Source organism: Podarcis raffonei, chromosome 1, assembly GCF_027172205.1.
Source record: "Podarcis raffonei isolate rPodRaf1 chromosome 1, rPodRaf1.pri, whole genome shotgun sequence".
Taxonomy (NCBI): domain Eukaryota; kingdom Metazoa; phylum Chordata; class Lepidosauria; order Squamata; family Lacertidae; genus Podarcis; species Podarcis raffonei.
In genome coordinates, this window is record NC_070602.1 from 92,241,523 (window position 1) to 92,257,001 (window position 15,479).

The following is a 15,479-nucleotide window of genomic DNA, read 5'->3' on the forward strand; positions in this document are numbered from 1 at the left end:
GCAGTACTGGTCCTTACCCTGAGTTCAAGAAGCAGGCTCAAGGAAAAATGTGAGAGAACAGCTCTGGACAGACAAGTGGGGGGGGGGAGGCAACACTCTGGGAACCACCTTGTGCTTGATAATAAGCTGCAGTTCATGTTGATCATGTAGAGTTTGGGATGAATACTGTGGGTTTTGAGGCCACCCTTACACTAGCATTTCCACAACTCCTGCCATCTAGCACAATACAAGATTTCTCTGCCAACTGATCCTGGAGAAAAAAACTGTTCTCCAACATCTCATTCCTGTGCTTAGCATGAAAGCAAACTTACTTCTTAATTCTATGGTGGTCTGACTCCTTCTCTGTGCTAATTTCCTGCTTTGCATAAATTACTTTTCAGGATACACTGCCAGTGGCATAGCGTGGGTTGTCAGCAACCGGGGCAAGGGAAGTAATTTGCGCCCCCTAACCCGTGGATTTGCGCCCCCTAACCCTAACCCCCAGATGTTGCGCCTGGTGCGGCCAGCCCCCCTGCACCTCCCACGCTACGCCACTGTACACTGCTTCATTCACTGTGTTTTACAGGCTACTATCCAGTTCTTTTTCCTGCATCATGGTTTTCAGTGCCAACATGATAAGCTGCAAAAGACTTGCCCTTCTATATTTTCTTCTTAAGCAAACAGTTATTTCTTCTTTTCCAGTCCCATTCCTTACCATGTAGCCACCTGGCCCCATGGCTCCCAAAAGAACTATAGTGAGTAACCCAGCTATCAATTAATTCAACAAACTCCAATGTAAGATTTTATCATAGCTTGCTTTAAATCAATTTCCCCAGCGTGGCCAACTCTAAGGAGAGTCTCTATAGCTGATTTGCATAAAGAGAAGTATATATCTGTGGCTGTTGTCTCTAAAGAAGTTCCTCAAAGTACAAGACCCACAAATGCCAGAGTTTCCAACCTCCATAGAATAAACCAACCAGGTAGGTAGTGATTTCAGTTTAAATCAGAAACACACATGGCTTCAATTCCGAAGACTAATCTTGAAGAATGATCTATACCCTAAGCTATCACAAAACAGCACACACAACTTTTTTACCCATAGGTAACAAAAGGTGTAATATTTGTTCACCAGAGGCAAATTTTACAACATTTATTTACAGATCCAGTGACAGTCCAAGTATCTGTTTGATTTGATTCCTATCAAGCTAGTTTCATTGACCCATAGATGCATGTAGGTTATGCCACCTAAGGTTATATCTGTAGCAGTACAACTCTTACTGTAACATATAAATATGTCAGGCTGATATAAAATATAGATCTGTGCACAACACGCAGCCAGTTCATTCATTGCTAAGGTGAAACTAGCAAGTCCCTAATTCATAGCTTTAACATGAACGGTAAAAGACCCTTCTCTAGAGGAAGTGCACTAGGCTCTAACTTTTTGTCTGCTTGCTAGTTACAGAGATATGCCTTTCAGAAGCACATTGAAGGAAGAGCATCACATAGCATGGCCAGAGAAGCAGATGGTTCACAGGACTGGTTGTTAAATTGTGCACATGTGCAGCAAGAACTATCTTGCACACTGTGTAATGAAACTGCCACCCACTACCTCCTCCTATAAAAGGTGAAGAAGTCCATGTACTCACTGTGTGCCAAAGGAGGAAATTACTGAAAAGGTGAAAGATGTCCCAGTTACAGAATTCAGCAGATCTGTGCTACCTCACAATCTGATCCCTTTTTACAAAGCACTTGGCCCATTCTATGGATGTCAGCCCTACTTGTTTAAGTGCCAGTGAACTCACACAGAGAAACATTCTCAAAGAGGGGGCCACCCCAAACACCAGGAAAAACACAGCAGGCAAACCTGTTAATGTGCAGCAATTATTTATAAGTAATTCTTCTGGTCTTTGGGGAATGCATGGTGGTTTCCTTCTGCTGGCTGGGATGGTAAATTATTGCTTCTAGACTTTTATGAATTTAATAAATAATAATGCATATTTACACTAGAGGGAGCAATAGCATCGTCACTTACTTATTGCTGCTTAGCTACAAGTCAGTTGCATGGCAACCTTGCAAAGTGGGAGATATATAAAAGAACAATCCAGATTAAATGGTTTGGTCTTTTATGTTGTAAAGTTACCCTAATGATTTATGTTAACTATTAGTAGAGCATATTGTTGAATACAAAGCTGAATGTGCTTTGTACGGAGTACAGTCTTGGCAAACGCTGCTTGATTGGCTGCTCTGAAGATTCTCTCTCCCCCTCCCCATCTCTGTAAAGAATTTCTACAAGGGCATTTTGGGTTGTTTTGTGCCCCCCACCCCCGGAATGATTGCAAAGTGGATGTGGTTCAGGGAACCAACCTTTAATGGCAGAGATTTTTAAAGACTGAAGCTGATGAAAATATCAGAGGATGGGTAAGTCAACTTGATCTTTATTTGGGAATGGAGGGAGACTTTGCCCCACATGCCAAGTTCCTGTAGGTAGTCTCTTCCTTAAGGCTGCAATCGTAACCCCACTTACCTGAGAGTAAGACCCACTGAATTCAATCAGACTTACTTCTGAGTGGACATGGTGAGAGGATTGCACTGTGAGATAGTTTCTCCTGTTTAACCTCTGTGCTGCATTTTGAAAGTTTCCTCATACAGAGTGACCATATACCAAAGGGGATTTGACTGCCATATATTTCATGGTTATATAGAAGCTGGATTCTTGACGGGTGCTACTTATCTTGCAGAGGTGAAAAGAGCCACAGCTGCTGATACTCTCCTTTTGCCTGATGATTAAAATATAGGAACCTCTTTTTCCACCTTGGCATCTTATCTTCATAGCAGCTCACTGTCCAACGGCCACAGACTCTTAAAGTCTGTTTCTCTGGCACATTTTGGAATCTTTAAAACTTCAGCTATGATGAGTGTTAGAAAATGCTTTAATGTGTTGTAAAGGACCATCTTTCAGAATATCCTAATCTAAACAGAATATCCTAGCTTTAAAAAAAAATGAGCCTGAGGGATAGTTTCTGAGGGCCTGTTACATTAGAAACATAAGCTGTTTTATATGCTACCAGATCTGATTATTTGTTCATCACTAGCCCAGTTTTGTCTACTGTGGGTGGCGGAAGTCTGTCACATCACCTGCCACCTAGTTGTTTTTTTAATTGGAGGAATTGCCAGGGATTGAATGCAGGACCTTCTGCTAGCAAAGCAGATAGTCTCTTATTGAGCTACAGCCCCTTTGTCCACTGGGCAGTGAGTTGATAAGTGATAAAGTGACCAGACTCTTAACAGTGCAGTCCTGTGCATGTCTACTCGAAAGTAAGCTCCATTGCACTTTGTGGGATTTTCTCTCATGTAAGTCAAAATAAGAAGGAAATAACCCTCAGTTATGTGGTCAAACCTGTTAATTTGTCCAGCCATTCATATAATTTTAGTGGATAATTAACACACACTCAAAACAATCTTTTTTATTTTTTAAAAAGTAGCATTGGCTTTTACAAAGTAATCATTTTTACTAGTGTACATTAACACTCAGCAAGCTGATGAGCCTCTACAAATAATGGTAAGAATTGCCTAGGCAGGTGTTTAATTGGAAGTTGCATGGGTAATGTTTCATATCGGGCAGTTTTAGTCCTAGAATCCACCTGGGCCTTACTAATTTAATCAAGTTACATAAAAAGATGTATAAACTAGCTGTAGTTCTCTGCCTCATGGCGTTGCCCTTTTTCCGAGTGCTGAACAGGCTGTTCATCTGATTGTAAGATTGCTGCGTTCAAACCTGAATAACGTTCTTACAACTTTAAATCTCCCAAGGCAGCCATGACTTCTGCTGCCTGTTCCCATCCTAGATCATTTCCCCCCTCCCCCTACCTCCTTTGAAGCACACCTGGAGTCAGATCGGGTGAAGGGATTGAGATGATAGTACTGATGAAGGACTGGGGTGGGAGAAGCCACAGCTGCCTTGTCTCCCTATGTACCAAGAGATTTTAAGGTAAATCTCATTGAGGTAAATGAGCTTTCACTTGGTTGTAGCCTGGCAGCTCAACCTAACTGAAAGAATATTTTTAGAGAATATGGCAAATTCAAATTATATATATATATATATATATATATATATATATATATATATATATATATATATATACACACACACACACACACACACACACACACACACTGCTAGAGAGTATTTAGTAAGGTAAATTCTTTTGCTCAAAAAGGTGTTTTGGACCTTAGTAACTTGCTTGAAGCTTCACATTTACTAATTTGGCAAACAAGTTATAATGTCCTCATGCTGAATAGCTCTTATCCAATGAACATGTGTTCCTGGTCATGTTCAGCCAGATTTCTGCTTTTCTTTCAGATTTGTTGTCATTGGAGCCAAAAGCCACATTCCAAGTTATTAGGTATATCCTGTGAAGATCTCTTGCTGTTTAGATTCTGTTGGAAGGTGTTCTTCATTTGCACAGCAATGAATTAATTGGCTCTAATTACTGAAGTAGCAGTCCCTGACCAAAACTGATTACATCATGAAGGCTGCTTTTGTCTTGAATGATTTAACAAATTAATCGTACAGGCAGAAATTCAACTGATCTTGCTTTCCCCCAGCATGGAGATGCAATGATAGAGAAAGCTGTACCTATTAACCATCTACAGCATGCTTCCAATTCATTTTTAAGAGAATGCATTGCAATAATCTAAATGAGAAGTTCCAAACCAAATAGCTAGATCTGAGAGGAGGGACCAGATTAGGCTGTCAAAAGGTCAGAAGGTAATTCTTAGGAGAGTGGATAGCAAGTTTAATGTTTGAGTTAAAACATTTAACAGCAGTTCCATGTACTCCTATTAGTGTTTAACCAGGCATCATTACTTATCTAGAAATGCATATGTGGTAAAGTACTGGCATTCCCTTGCATGGATGTAGAATCTTAATAGGCTACTCACGTTAAAAAATAATTTCCAGAGTAGGAGTTATTTGTTCAAGACGTTTTGGCTGAACTAAATGAATCCCACATTCATGACTACAAACTTTGGTGTTTTACAAAACCTGCTTGCTTGGACAGAGTGGAATGAAAACAAAGTTTATGACATTATGCTGTGTTTTGAAACTGAAAGCTCTGTAAAATCAGCAAAGCTTGCACCCTTCTTCAGCAACCTATATTGGTCCTATTTATATAATCACCTCCTTTATATATCCTAGCCTTTAGAAAAGGCGCAGTAACTACAGACTGCTGATTTTAGAAGTGGTTATTTGCTGTTGTACAAGTAAACAAAAAAAGCACCCTTACGTTACTGAATAAAGCTTTTTATAAAAATAAAATTATGTTTAAAAGGAGGCATAAGGATTGATAATGGGAATGAATAGCACTCATTAATTCATCTCACTCCCTGAAAAGTTTCCATCAAGTCACTGGAGAGCGTTATAGAATCTGGATTTATGTTGTACCAAAACTCCAGAGTAGATTGTGGGATCTGCCATGAATTTTACAATTCACTCTATACATCTGCATAAAGGCCTAGTGTGAGAACATAGGAAGTGATCTTAAAATGAGACGGGCTGTCTAACTCAGTATTCTCAAAACCAAAGGCAGCCAATGTGATGCCCTTCAAGGTATTGTAAACTACAACTCCTATCATCCCCGGCCAATTGGCTTTATTGACTGGAGGCTAATGGGAGTTGTAGTCCAACATGAAGGACACTGCATTGGCTACATGTGATTGAAACAGGTCCACAGACTTCGAGTAGCATAGATTGAGCTGCATCCCACCACAGGGCTTGAGTAGCAAGAGGCAGTGCTGAGAGACTCCAATTGCTTACTAATCTGTGGATCACTTACTGAAGTCCACCCCTTTCTATTTGTGTTGGATATAGTTCTCTTTTTTCCTTTTCTTCCCTTCCTTGCTATATAAATTCTACCTGTTCTTGCCCATTTCATTAGGTTGTTTGCTGGGCTTCCTCCAAAAGGAAAATGTGAGGGCAAGTGGTCTGACTGGAGACACTATTTGGGGGGGGGGCGCAGCAGCATTTCCCCCTCATCCATTTCACTAATAATTTGAGCTCACAATGTGTAGCTTGCCACCACCACAAGGGCCTTCCGGTGAGGAACATAGGCTTATATAAAGGTAGATAGGGCTTCTGTACTATTATATCGCTGCCTTGAGGAGAGGCACCATTGTTGGGAGAGAAAGGCAGGATAAAGACTTTTAGAAGAGGGGGGCTTGCAATGTAGGGATGAGATGAGCTGCAGCTGTTGATATTCTCATCTTGTTTAAGAATGGGCCATCACTAGATCTAAAGCTTCTGCTGATAGTTCCCCAGGCAGTGGCCCCATATAAAATTCCATATATAACTAATGCACAGTGATTATTTGCAAAGATTCCTGCTGGTTTAACTTGCATTTTTTTTGCATTGTCAGTTTGGATTTTGAAAATAAATTATAAGCTTAGCAACATTAACTCCATTGGCATTAGGCCAATAAATTTGTGCGATTTTCAACTATAGGCACCAGGCTGACCTTCTGGGGAAATTGATAATGAAAAGTTAGAATGGAGTAAGCAATGTGGTGACAAATGTATTCACCCTCCCCTTCATCTAACAGTTTCTAGCCTTTCTACTGCAGAAGCATGTTAATAGATTCTACTCTGCACCTATTGCCCTTTCAAAGCTCAAGGTGGCTTGTTCTATACTTTAGGGAGTTTGTCCCAATTTGCTAGTGCTGTATTTTCAAATAGTAGCTCTTCCTTCCTCTTACTGAATTAGTTCTAAAATGAAATCTCTTTCAATGCAGTCCTTTGTACGTTTACATAAGACTTACCTCACTCATTGCTCCAAAAGTTAGAATCAGAATGTGGCATTCATTTTCATTTATTTGAATTCATGGTTAAAATATTATTTGCTCATAATTTTTTTCCCTTAAGCTGTTCTACACTTTTGTAGTACCAAGACTTTGCTGAAATTTCACCCCCAAAGGAGAGGACTTTCTATTGTCTGAAACCTTCTAAACATCCTGCTCTGCTACTGTTTCTTCTCCAGGTGTTCTGTCAATCAGTCAGGACTCATTTACAGAATGCAGTGACATAACAGCAGTCCATAACCAGTGAGATTTGGTGATGTGGTGATGTCACTGAGGCCAATCGAACTCAGACTGCTGTGAAGGGGTGTATCCTTGTTGCTAAGGAACTGGAGTGACGCTCCCTGTATATCTGTGCTACTGTGGAACCACCATAGGGTAGCATAGCAGTGCAGTAAGACGCAGAGTATTGTCCCCAGTTGTCTTGGCAACACAGTTACGCTTGTCTTTCCGGCTATGATGGTTTCATTACAGCATGGCAAGGCAAGGCAGGAAGTGTTGGTTATAGGAATGCTTCCATGATTCCACATCCTTTAAAATCCCTCCTCCCCATCTTCACTGAAGACACAGGGTGTTTGGGGGGGAGCTGCAAAATGCTTGCAAAATATATTTCAGCTGAGCCCTATACTGTATAGCATTGCTTTCCGGTCTTATTTTGGGGACAACTATGGTTTATAGTGGGAAGCAAAAAACATCCTTGCGGGGGCTCCAGAAGGTGTTTTTTATGGGAACATTTTTGTAGTGTCCACATGATGTCATCGGCATCAAAATGCCAGCCTATATTTTTTGCCCCATTTAATATGGACTTACTCTTTCTGAAGAAATGCAATAATTTTTAATAAGTGTTAATGATCCATTTGTGATATTTTAGTTACAAATTAAGCCCCTATCTAGACTCAGCTTTAATTTAGGCTCCATGGAACATTTTAATCTGTCCCACCTACACTGACCTGTAATTTAAACTGTAATAATACACCTGACCCATATTTATTTTCCTTATACAGTATTAGATTTTTCTGGACTTGTCAATTGAGACTAGTACAAGGTTACAAAATGATAAAATAGTCATTCAGGAAAGTCCTATCACCTTCTAGATTTTCCCCTCTGGTTTTCTCTCTGTAGGGGGCATGTTGTTAAAGAGACTAATCCCTAGCATGTAATGTCCAGAATATTAAAGATTTGTATTTTTAAAAACTTTCTAATTTTAATTGTTGCACAAGTTTCTTTTTAGAGTAAGGATGCAGAGATATGTAGCAGCTAAGCAGGTGGTTGTTTGGAAGAGGAAGTCTATGGAAATTTGACGGAAATGGAAAAATTGTGTGTGTGTAAGAGGGAAATCTAACTAATAATGGACATCCTCTTTTGAGGGCACTTTCAAATAGCTTCCTTAAGGATGTTAGCAGCAACTATGGCAGCAAAACAAGGTACCGGTAGATGTAATTGAAGCAGTACCTTTATCTTGGAGACTTGAATCTACCATTGCAAATTTTGTATGGTTATCGTTCTTTCTCTTGTGCTGACTCTAGTAGTATGTTTAGAGCAGCATTAATTAGTATTTAAATCATTATTGTAGTCTAGCTTGCAGGTGTCTGGAGCAGTGACATATCAGTGTGCTAGTCACCACTGTAAGAATTACAATTAACTGAGAATGTTGATTTCTGTGAACATTTCCACTCTGCCTAAGTTTATTTTGCCCACACTGGGTAGCCTGTAGATGTCAGACAGTATCTGCTGCGGATTTTCAAATAGCAAAACAAATAAGTGTTGCACTGTTCTGGTTCAATGAAACCACATTGTTGACAATGAATTTTACAAGTTTTCAGGTCATTCTTAATGCAGCTATCTTAAATGCATCAGACAAAGCATTTTCGGAGGGGAGCAATGGCAAAATCTTACCATCTATACTTCAGCAAATCTGAAGATGTGCTGGGTTTTCGAAACTAACTGCAGCACATAAGTCACTCCTGGATGGCCTGCTTACTGAGGATTCGTCCTGATTTGTTTGCACAGGGTTTTATCCAGTGTTAGTCATACTTAGAGTAAGTCTATTGGAATTAATAAACACAACTAACTTAGGTCCATTTATTACAATGGGTCTACTGTAGTAAAATTTAATAGGCTACAATCCCCAAAGTTTATTGGGAATTTATACAATGTTGGTTGTTTATTGAGCATTCATCCTGCTTTATTGTAGGGAAGTTATGTGACATTGCTGCAAACAGTTGCTATCCCACACTTGTCAGTGCATTTCCTCATCATTTCCCTCGTCACAAAAGCCATTTCAAAGAAGAAGAAGAAGCAGGACTTCCGGGTTAGCGCCATCGGCTAATGGCGGATTCCCTCCGAGCTCCGGAGGGAATCGGCTCCGCAGGATCCGGGTCTTGCCGCTGCGGTGACGCGGGGACCCTCAGAAATCACAGGCGCTAAGCCTGTGAACCTGGTGACTCGGCGGGCACCATTTGCGCCCCCCGACCCGCGAAGGAGCCTTTTTAAAGGCTTCGGAACGGGGGACGGGGTGAGCGGCGCGGTGCTGAGAGTCGACTGCTTCTCCTGCGGAGTGAAGCCGCATGCCATGGTCGGAGAGCGCTGACTTCTTCTTGTGAACAATTGGACTCTAAAAGCAACAACCCGTGAGTAATACGGAAATTGGATTTGTAAAGAAAAAATTCTTTTGAATTAGGCACGATCGGGGAAGGCGCAAACAGGAAGTCCGTCTCCCCGTCTTATAAATAATCTAAAGCAAGGTCGAGAGAATTTCTTCTTCTTTATTGGGTAAAAGACATTAATTTCACGATTTGGCAGTATAAGTAATTTTACTGGAGGATAAGAGCTAATTTTGAGAGCTGAAGTGCCACCCCCCCGGACCCGGGAGTGATCCGCGAGAGAGCCTGTTGAGGAGATATAGAAGAGTTTGACAGCTGTCAAATTAGCTGTCAAGAAGGAAAAAGAGAACTTTGTTTCTGCTGTCTCTGCTGGATATATTTGCTACAATTTGGTTATATTTTGTTGAAAACAAGGAAGAACTGATACAAACTAACTTGATGTTTGGATTTGAACTGGAAGGAAGATAAAGTAACCAAAATCCCTCTAGAGGGGATTTTGGGACATTACAAGAATGGCTGAAGGAGGAAAAATTCAAGCTAAATTGGACAGAGTGTTTCTTCTCTTGGGAAAGTTACAAGGCCAAATTGATGTTTTGGCTACAAATGTTGCAACTCTGGACTTAACAATAAACAAATTCATTGAATTTGATAAGGACCTGACTCATGAAGTTCATGCAGCTGGACAAGAAGAGAAACTTGAAAGATTTGAGAGTGTGGAGAAAGAGATATATGTTGTTTCTGAGGAAAAGGAAGGAGGAGATGTAATGTTGCAGATGACAAAGGAGAGCCAGAGGCCTGGCATGATGGCTACAAAGGAAAATAAGTACTGGATGATGAAAATCTGTTTTGAATTGAAGATTGAAGAATGGAGAGATCTCCTTATGTGGAGATCTGAAGACCTATGGATTACAAATTTGATTAAGGTGGAAGTTGGAGCTTTTGGGACATTTGGACTTAAAAGGAGTAAGAAACAAGATTCGGGCTCCACTTTTAAGTATGGAGGTCTGGCTGGAAGAAATATGGACCCTATTGGGACAGAGCTTCTCCGAGATCTGGTGTTTAATATTAAGGACTACCAAAAAAACCGGCAGAGAGGAATTGAGAGAGAATTAAGAGCCTCGGACGTGAGGTCTCCAGGCTGAAAGTAGACTAAGACTGATGGACATTTGTTGGGGATTGAAACCGGGAAAGGGGGGGTGGGGTTTGGGAATCCAAAGGGTGCAGAATTATAATCTGTTTTTTTATTTTGTTTTGTTATTAGTATGAAAATTGGGGAATTCGTGGAAGGGAATTTGGGTCGACTTTAGAAAAAAGTTTTAAGAATGAGCACTGATGTATAAATACTGATGTTTATAAGTTAAAATTGGTTTTTCTAAAATGAATTAAATATAAAAAGGTCAAAAATTAGGGACAAGAACTTGTTGAATTAACAATTTGAATTGGAATATAAGAAGGGGAGGTGTGGGGAAGTCAGGGAAATATGTTATTGAAAATAAGGATTGTAAACTTTATGTGTTTTTAACTTTTTTGTTTTTTCTTTTTTTTTCTTTTTTAATGTATAAAGGTGGAAAAACTCAATAAATATCTTTTAAAAAAAATCAAAGAAGAAGCAGCAGAAGTATGTTTTGCAAGAGCACCAAATCCACTTTATTAACCTAACTTGAATTTACCAGCACACAATTGAATTCCACCCACAAAATAGTAGTAGTCTTGAAGTATCTATAGCCTTGTTAGAAAGGCAGCATCTCTATCACTTTTAGGCCACTAATCTCTAAGATTTCTTTAGGTTGCTTTTACATGTCCACCGTAAGATACATGTTATTTTCCTGATCATTGTGTATCTTTTAAAACCAATTAATTACACAATTGGTAGACTTGATGCAGTTCGTTCACTATATCTGCAAACTGAGGTTTTTTGCACTCTTATTCAAGACTGAAACTTTTTCTTTCTTTTTTTAATTGACACATCTTTTGTAAGGGTGAATTGGAAACCAGGTTTGTATTTATGCCCAGCCATGTGTGAAATTAATGTCCTACAAGCACACTCAAGTGAATGCATGTGGTAATAAAACAGTGTTCACTGTTCAGTTTAGTGGTTAAGAAGGATTTTTTTGAATTCTTGCCATACATGCCTATAAATGCAGGACACAATCCAGCCAATCAGAGACTGTGTGACAGGCAGTCTGCTCTCATGCACATTTACTCAGAAGTAAGCACCACTGAATTTAGTTGGACTTACTCTCTCACAGGCATGTTTTGGATTATTATTATAAATAATTAAATTTGTATACCGACCTTCATCACAAGATCTCAGGGCAGTTCACAAGATAAAAATGCAAGGCAAAAGCACAAATAAATAGTTAAAAACAAAACAACCCCCCCCCCACAAACACATTTAAAAGCCTATAGAATACTAATCAGCCAAAGGCCTGGTTGAAGAGGAACGTTTTTGCCTGGAGCCTTCAGTATATATCTTTAGGTGCCAGGTGAACCTCCTTGAGGAAAACTTTCCACAAATGGGGAGCCACTGCAGGAAAAGCTTGTTCTTGTGTTGCCATCCCATGCACAACTACTTGGAAAGGAAAGTAATGGAATTCTGCATACTGCTACCTGTGAGCAGGAACAGCCCTACCATTAGACAGAGTGATGTGGTCACCCCAGGGAGCTGAACGATGTTAGATGTCATGAAAGGACAGCAAATTGTATTTTTCCATGCAGGGGGAGATGCTTTGGGGATGTATTGGCTGAGGTGTCAAAATAACTTGACCAGCCTTTAGTACTTTGTACCTTGATGTGTGTGTGGATGGAGGTGTCATTCCATGTTCTGCCTCAAGTAACAAAATGTATTGGGCCAGCCCTGCTAGTGTGTAAGCCATGGCAAAGGAAGTAAGATTTAGTTCTAAGAAAACATGCTCATAACTGCATTGATATGAGCCTTGCATTTGTAATCTTGATTAAGTCCCATTGAAATCAATGGGATTTCTGTCAATTGTGAGTAGCCTAAGTCCCACTGATTGTATTGGGACTTAGTCAAAGACCATCATTTGCTGGATCAAAAACCATGAAAGGTCTTGTGGCACTTTAAAGACTTACAAATTTATTATGGCATAAGATTTTCTGGGTTTGAATTCACTTCATCAGATGCATAAAGTATAATCCTCAATTGTGTTTGTAGCTAGCTGCCTGCACTGTCAATCACCTGATGTCACAATGACATCAGATGATGCAGAGGAACATTTTTCCTTTGAAGGAGCAGCTCATTTGAAGAGAAAGATCCTTTGCATTGCCAGCCAGCAATTCAAAGGAAGAAATTCACATTTCAAATATACATGGTATCTTCCCTGTGTGCAGATGAACACATTGTTGAGCATCAAGGGTGATATTTCCAGTGAATGGGAATTGGCACAAATAACACATGTTGACAGTCACAAATAACTTGACTTATGTATCAATTTTCTGCCAGGGCACCTCTGCCTATCCTATTCCAGATGCAGGGGTCCCCCACCCTTGCATGAAAGGGAACGTTCATATTTCTGAAATTGTGCTTGAAGTACTGCTCAACGCATGCCCTTTATGCTTCAGTAATATTAACAGTAATCAGCAATATTATAGTTGGGACAGAGTGTGAAGGCAAAGAACCAGCCTGCCCACTCTATCTACCATCTTGCTGCACAGTTGGTTCACATTGATTGAATAAAAAGATGTCCTTAGTGGAACCCTTGTGCCAGGCTCATCTCTGGATACTTGAGCCAAGTTAGAATGAAACTCTGAAAATGGAGAAAAGTTGGTACAATTTCTGCCTGTTGCTTCCAAGGATCTCATGATATATTGGTTCTCTTTGGCGTGAAATTGATTTAGAAGAACTTGAAGGGAGTTATCTTACCTTTACACTCCTATACATTTAGTTCAAGGACTTTCTGCTCCAGTATTGGGAGACTTTCTCAAGAACATTTAACATGAATTGGCTTACACTTTATGCAAACCTTTGTTCAAATCCCTGCTCAGAAGAGAGACAACTTGGTTCAACCTACCACACAGGATTGTTGGGAAGTTGCTGTTGTATGAGGATTTGAACTCCTTGGAGAATGGTGGAATATTAGTGTGAAAAGAAAGTAAATAAACTTGACCTAAGAATACCAGTTCAAAGCATAGCATGTTATTCTGCTTTATAGGCTCTTGGCCCCACTGGTGGGACTTGTCAAAAAAAGGTTTAACTGTGATTATGCTATACTGTAATTTGGACAGTTGTCTACTTGGAACTGAGCTCGGGCTTATTTCCCTTAGGCCACTGAACAACTGCTGTTGAGTAATAAAGATTGTCAATCAATCCTACCTTCATCGAAACTAAGCAGAATGAAAGAAGTTGTTATACCATTTCCTGAGACTTTCTGTTCTGTACAGTTGAGGTCCAAATTTACATTTTACAGCTTAATAGAAAAAGCATTTTACAGAAGCTACATATAAATGTCACTCAATGAGCAACACATGTAAAATAAAAATCTAGCTGTACTTTATCAAAGCCTCATTTTGCATTTAGGGTTAATCCTACCCTGGGATGCAGGTGGCGCTGTGGGTTAAACCACAGAGCCTAGGACTTGCCGATCAGAAGGTCGGCGGTTCGAATCCCTGTGACGGGGTGAGCTCCCATTGCTCGGTCCCTGCTCCTGCCAACCTAGCAGTTCGAAAGCATGTCAAAGTGCAAGTAGATAAATAGGTACTGCTCCGGCAGGAAGGTAAATGGTGTTTCCAGGTGGTGCTCTGGTTCGCCAGAAGCAGCTTAGTCATGCTGGCCACATGACCCGGAAGCTGTACACTGGGTCCCTTGGCCAATAAAGCGAGATGAGCACCGCAACCCCAGAGTCGGTCACGACTGGACCTAATGGTCAGGGGTCTGTTTACCTTTTTAAGCCTACCCTATCTTGGTTGCATATTTTCAGTAGTATGCTACTTCTCTTGGAGAAAGTGGGTGAGGTTGGCAGTCAGTTGTGTGTGGCACTGTGCAAAACCTGGAGCAAATACACTACCCAGTCTTCTGACTAAGGGCTCACCCACACTCCCCTTTGTCCCATGATTGCTTCCGTTTGTCCCATTATTTCTAGGCATGGTCTGAGAGGTTCTTCTTTTCCCCCACAGCTCCTCTGTAAATCAGTCTGTAAACATGTTTCATCAACACACGGTGGTTTTTCTGCTTTTGAAATACTCGGCTGTGTCATGGCACCAGGTGTTGCTGAGGTAGTGGGGCAGTGCTGTGTCACTGCCCCTTATGTGGCTATTGTGGGGGTGAGGCAGGGCAAGCTGAGTTTGGGGCTGTGTGAAGCCCTCTAGCACTGCACCAGTGTGCCTGTGAAGCCCTGACCTCACTACTATCTTGCCCTGCCTGGTACCACCCAGGTAAGTGGCAGTGGCACTGTGCTGTGCCACTGCATTCCTGAAATGCTCCAGTTTGCACAAAAGCGGCATTTCAGGAAGGCACTCAGTTTACTTATCTATAGATTTTGTTAATCGTTTTTTATCACATTGTGCACCTAAGGCAGGACACAGTATAAATGAAACAATAAAAATCATACAGTTTCTATATGGTAATCCATAAAACAAGGAAGGATAAATGGTGTTCAGGTGCCGATATATATACAAGAGCATCCACAAAGATACTGAGAGATTTTTATTTATTTATGCATTCATTTTAAAATGGCAGAACGTGAAATGATACTGGTTTAACCACATATGTATAGGCATCAGTACAGTAGCTATGCATGAACAGCAAAGCTCTGTCCATTGCAGGACAAAACTGAATGAAAATGGATGTGAGCAGTTACAGAAAAAGGTCAAAGGGTTCTGAGGAGAAGTGGGGCAAACTTGGAAGGGGTGCTGCCTTTGATTCCATGCTCACTGACATGCAGTGGAAGCATGATGGACAAATGCTGTACCTTGACCAAGTTTCTAGAAGTCTCCCATCTCTTTCATGTGTTTTGCTTTCTTGGTCCAACATGGCATCTGCCCTTACTTACACCATATTTATTACTAGCTTCCTAGAGAAATTTGATATTAT

General features: G+C 40.5%; 1 protein-coding gene across 9 annotated transcripts in view; it reads left to right on the top strand.

Moving 5' to 3' along the window:
* Nucleotides 1-2,111: 2,111 nt before the first annotated feature.
* The window catches only part of KALRN (kalirin RhoGEF kinase), a 488,570-nt gene continuing 475,202 nt past the window's right edge, over nt 2,112-15,479 (top strand). For 4 of the 9 annotated variants that reach the window (XM_053404179.1, XM_053404188.1, XM_053404207.1 and 1 more), the window contains exon 1: nt 2,120-2,397. In XM_053404179.1, coding sequence (XP_053260154.1) covers nt 2,394-2,397 — 4 coding nt within the window. In that variant the 5' untranslated portion in view covers nt 2,120-2,393. Of the gene's footprint in view, nt 2,398-15,479 lie in introns of all 9 variants that reach the window. The other 5 variants (XM_053404216.1, XM_053404226.1, XM_053404246.1 and 2 more) reach the window with 3 other exon arrangements.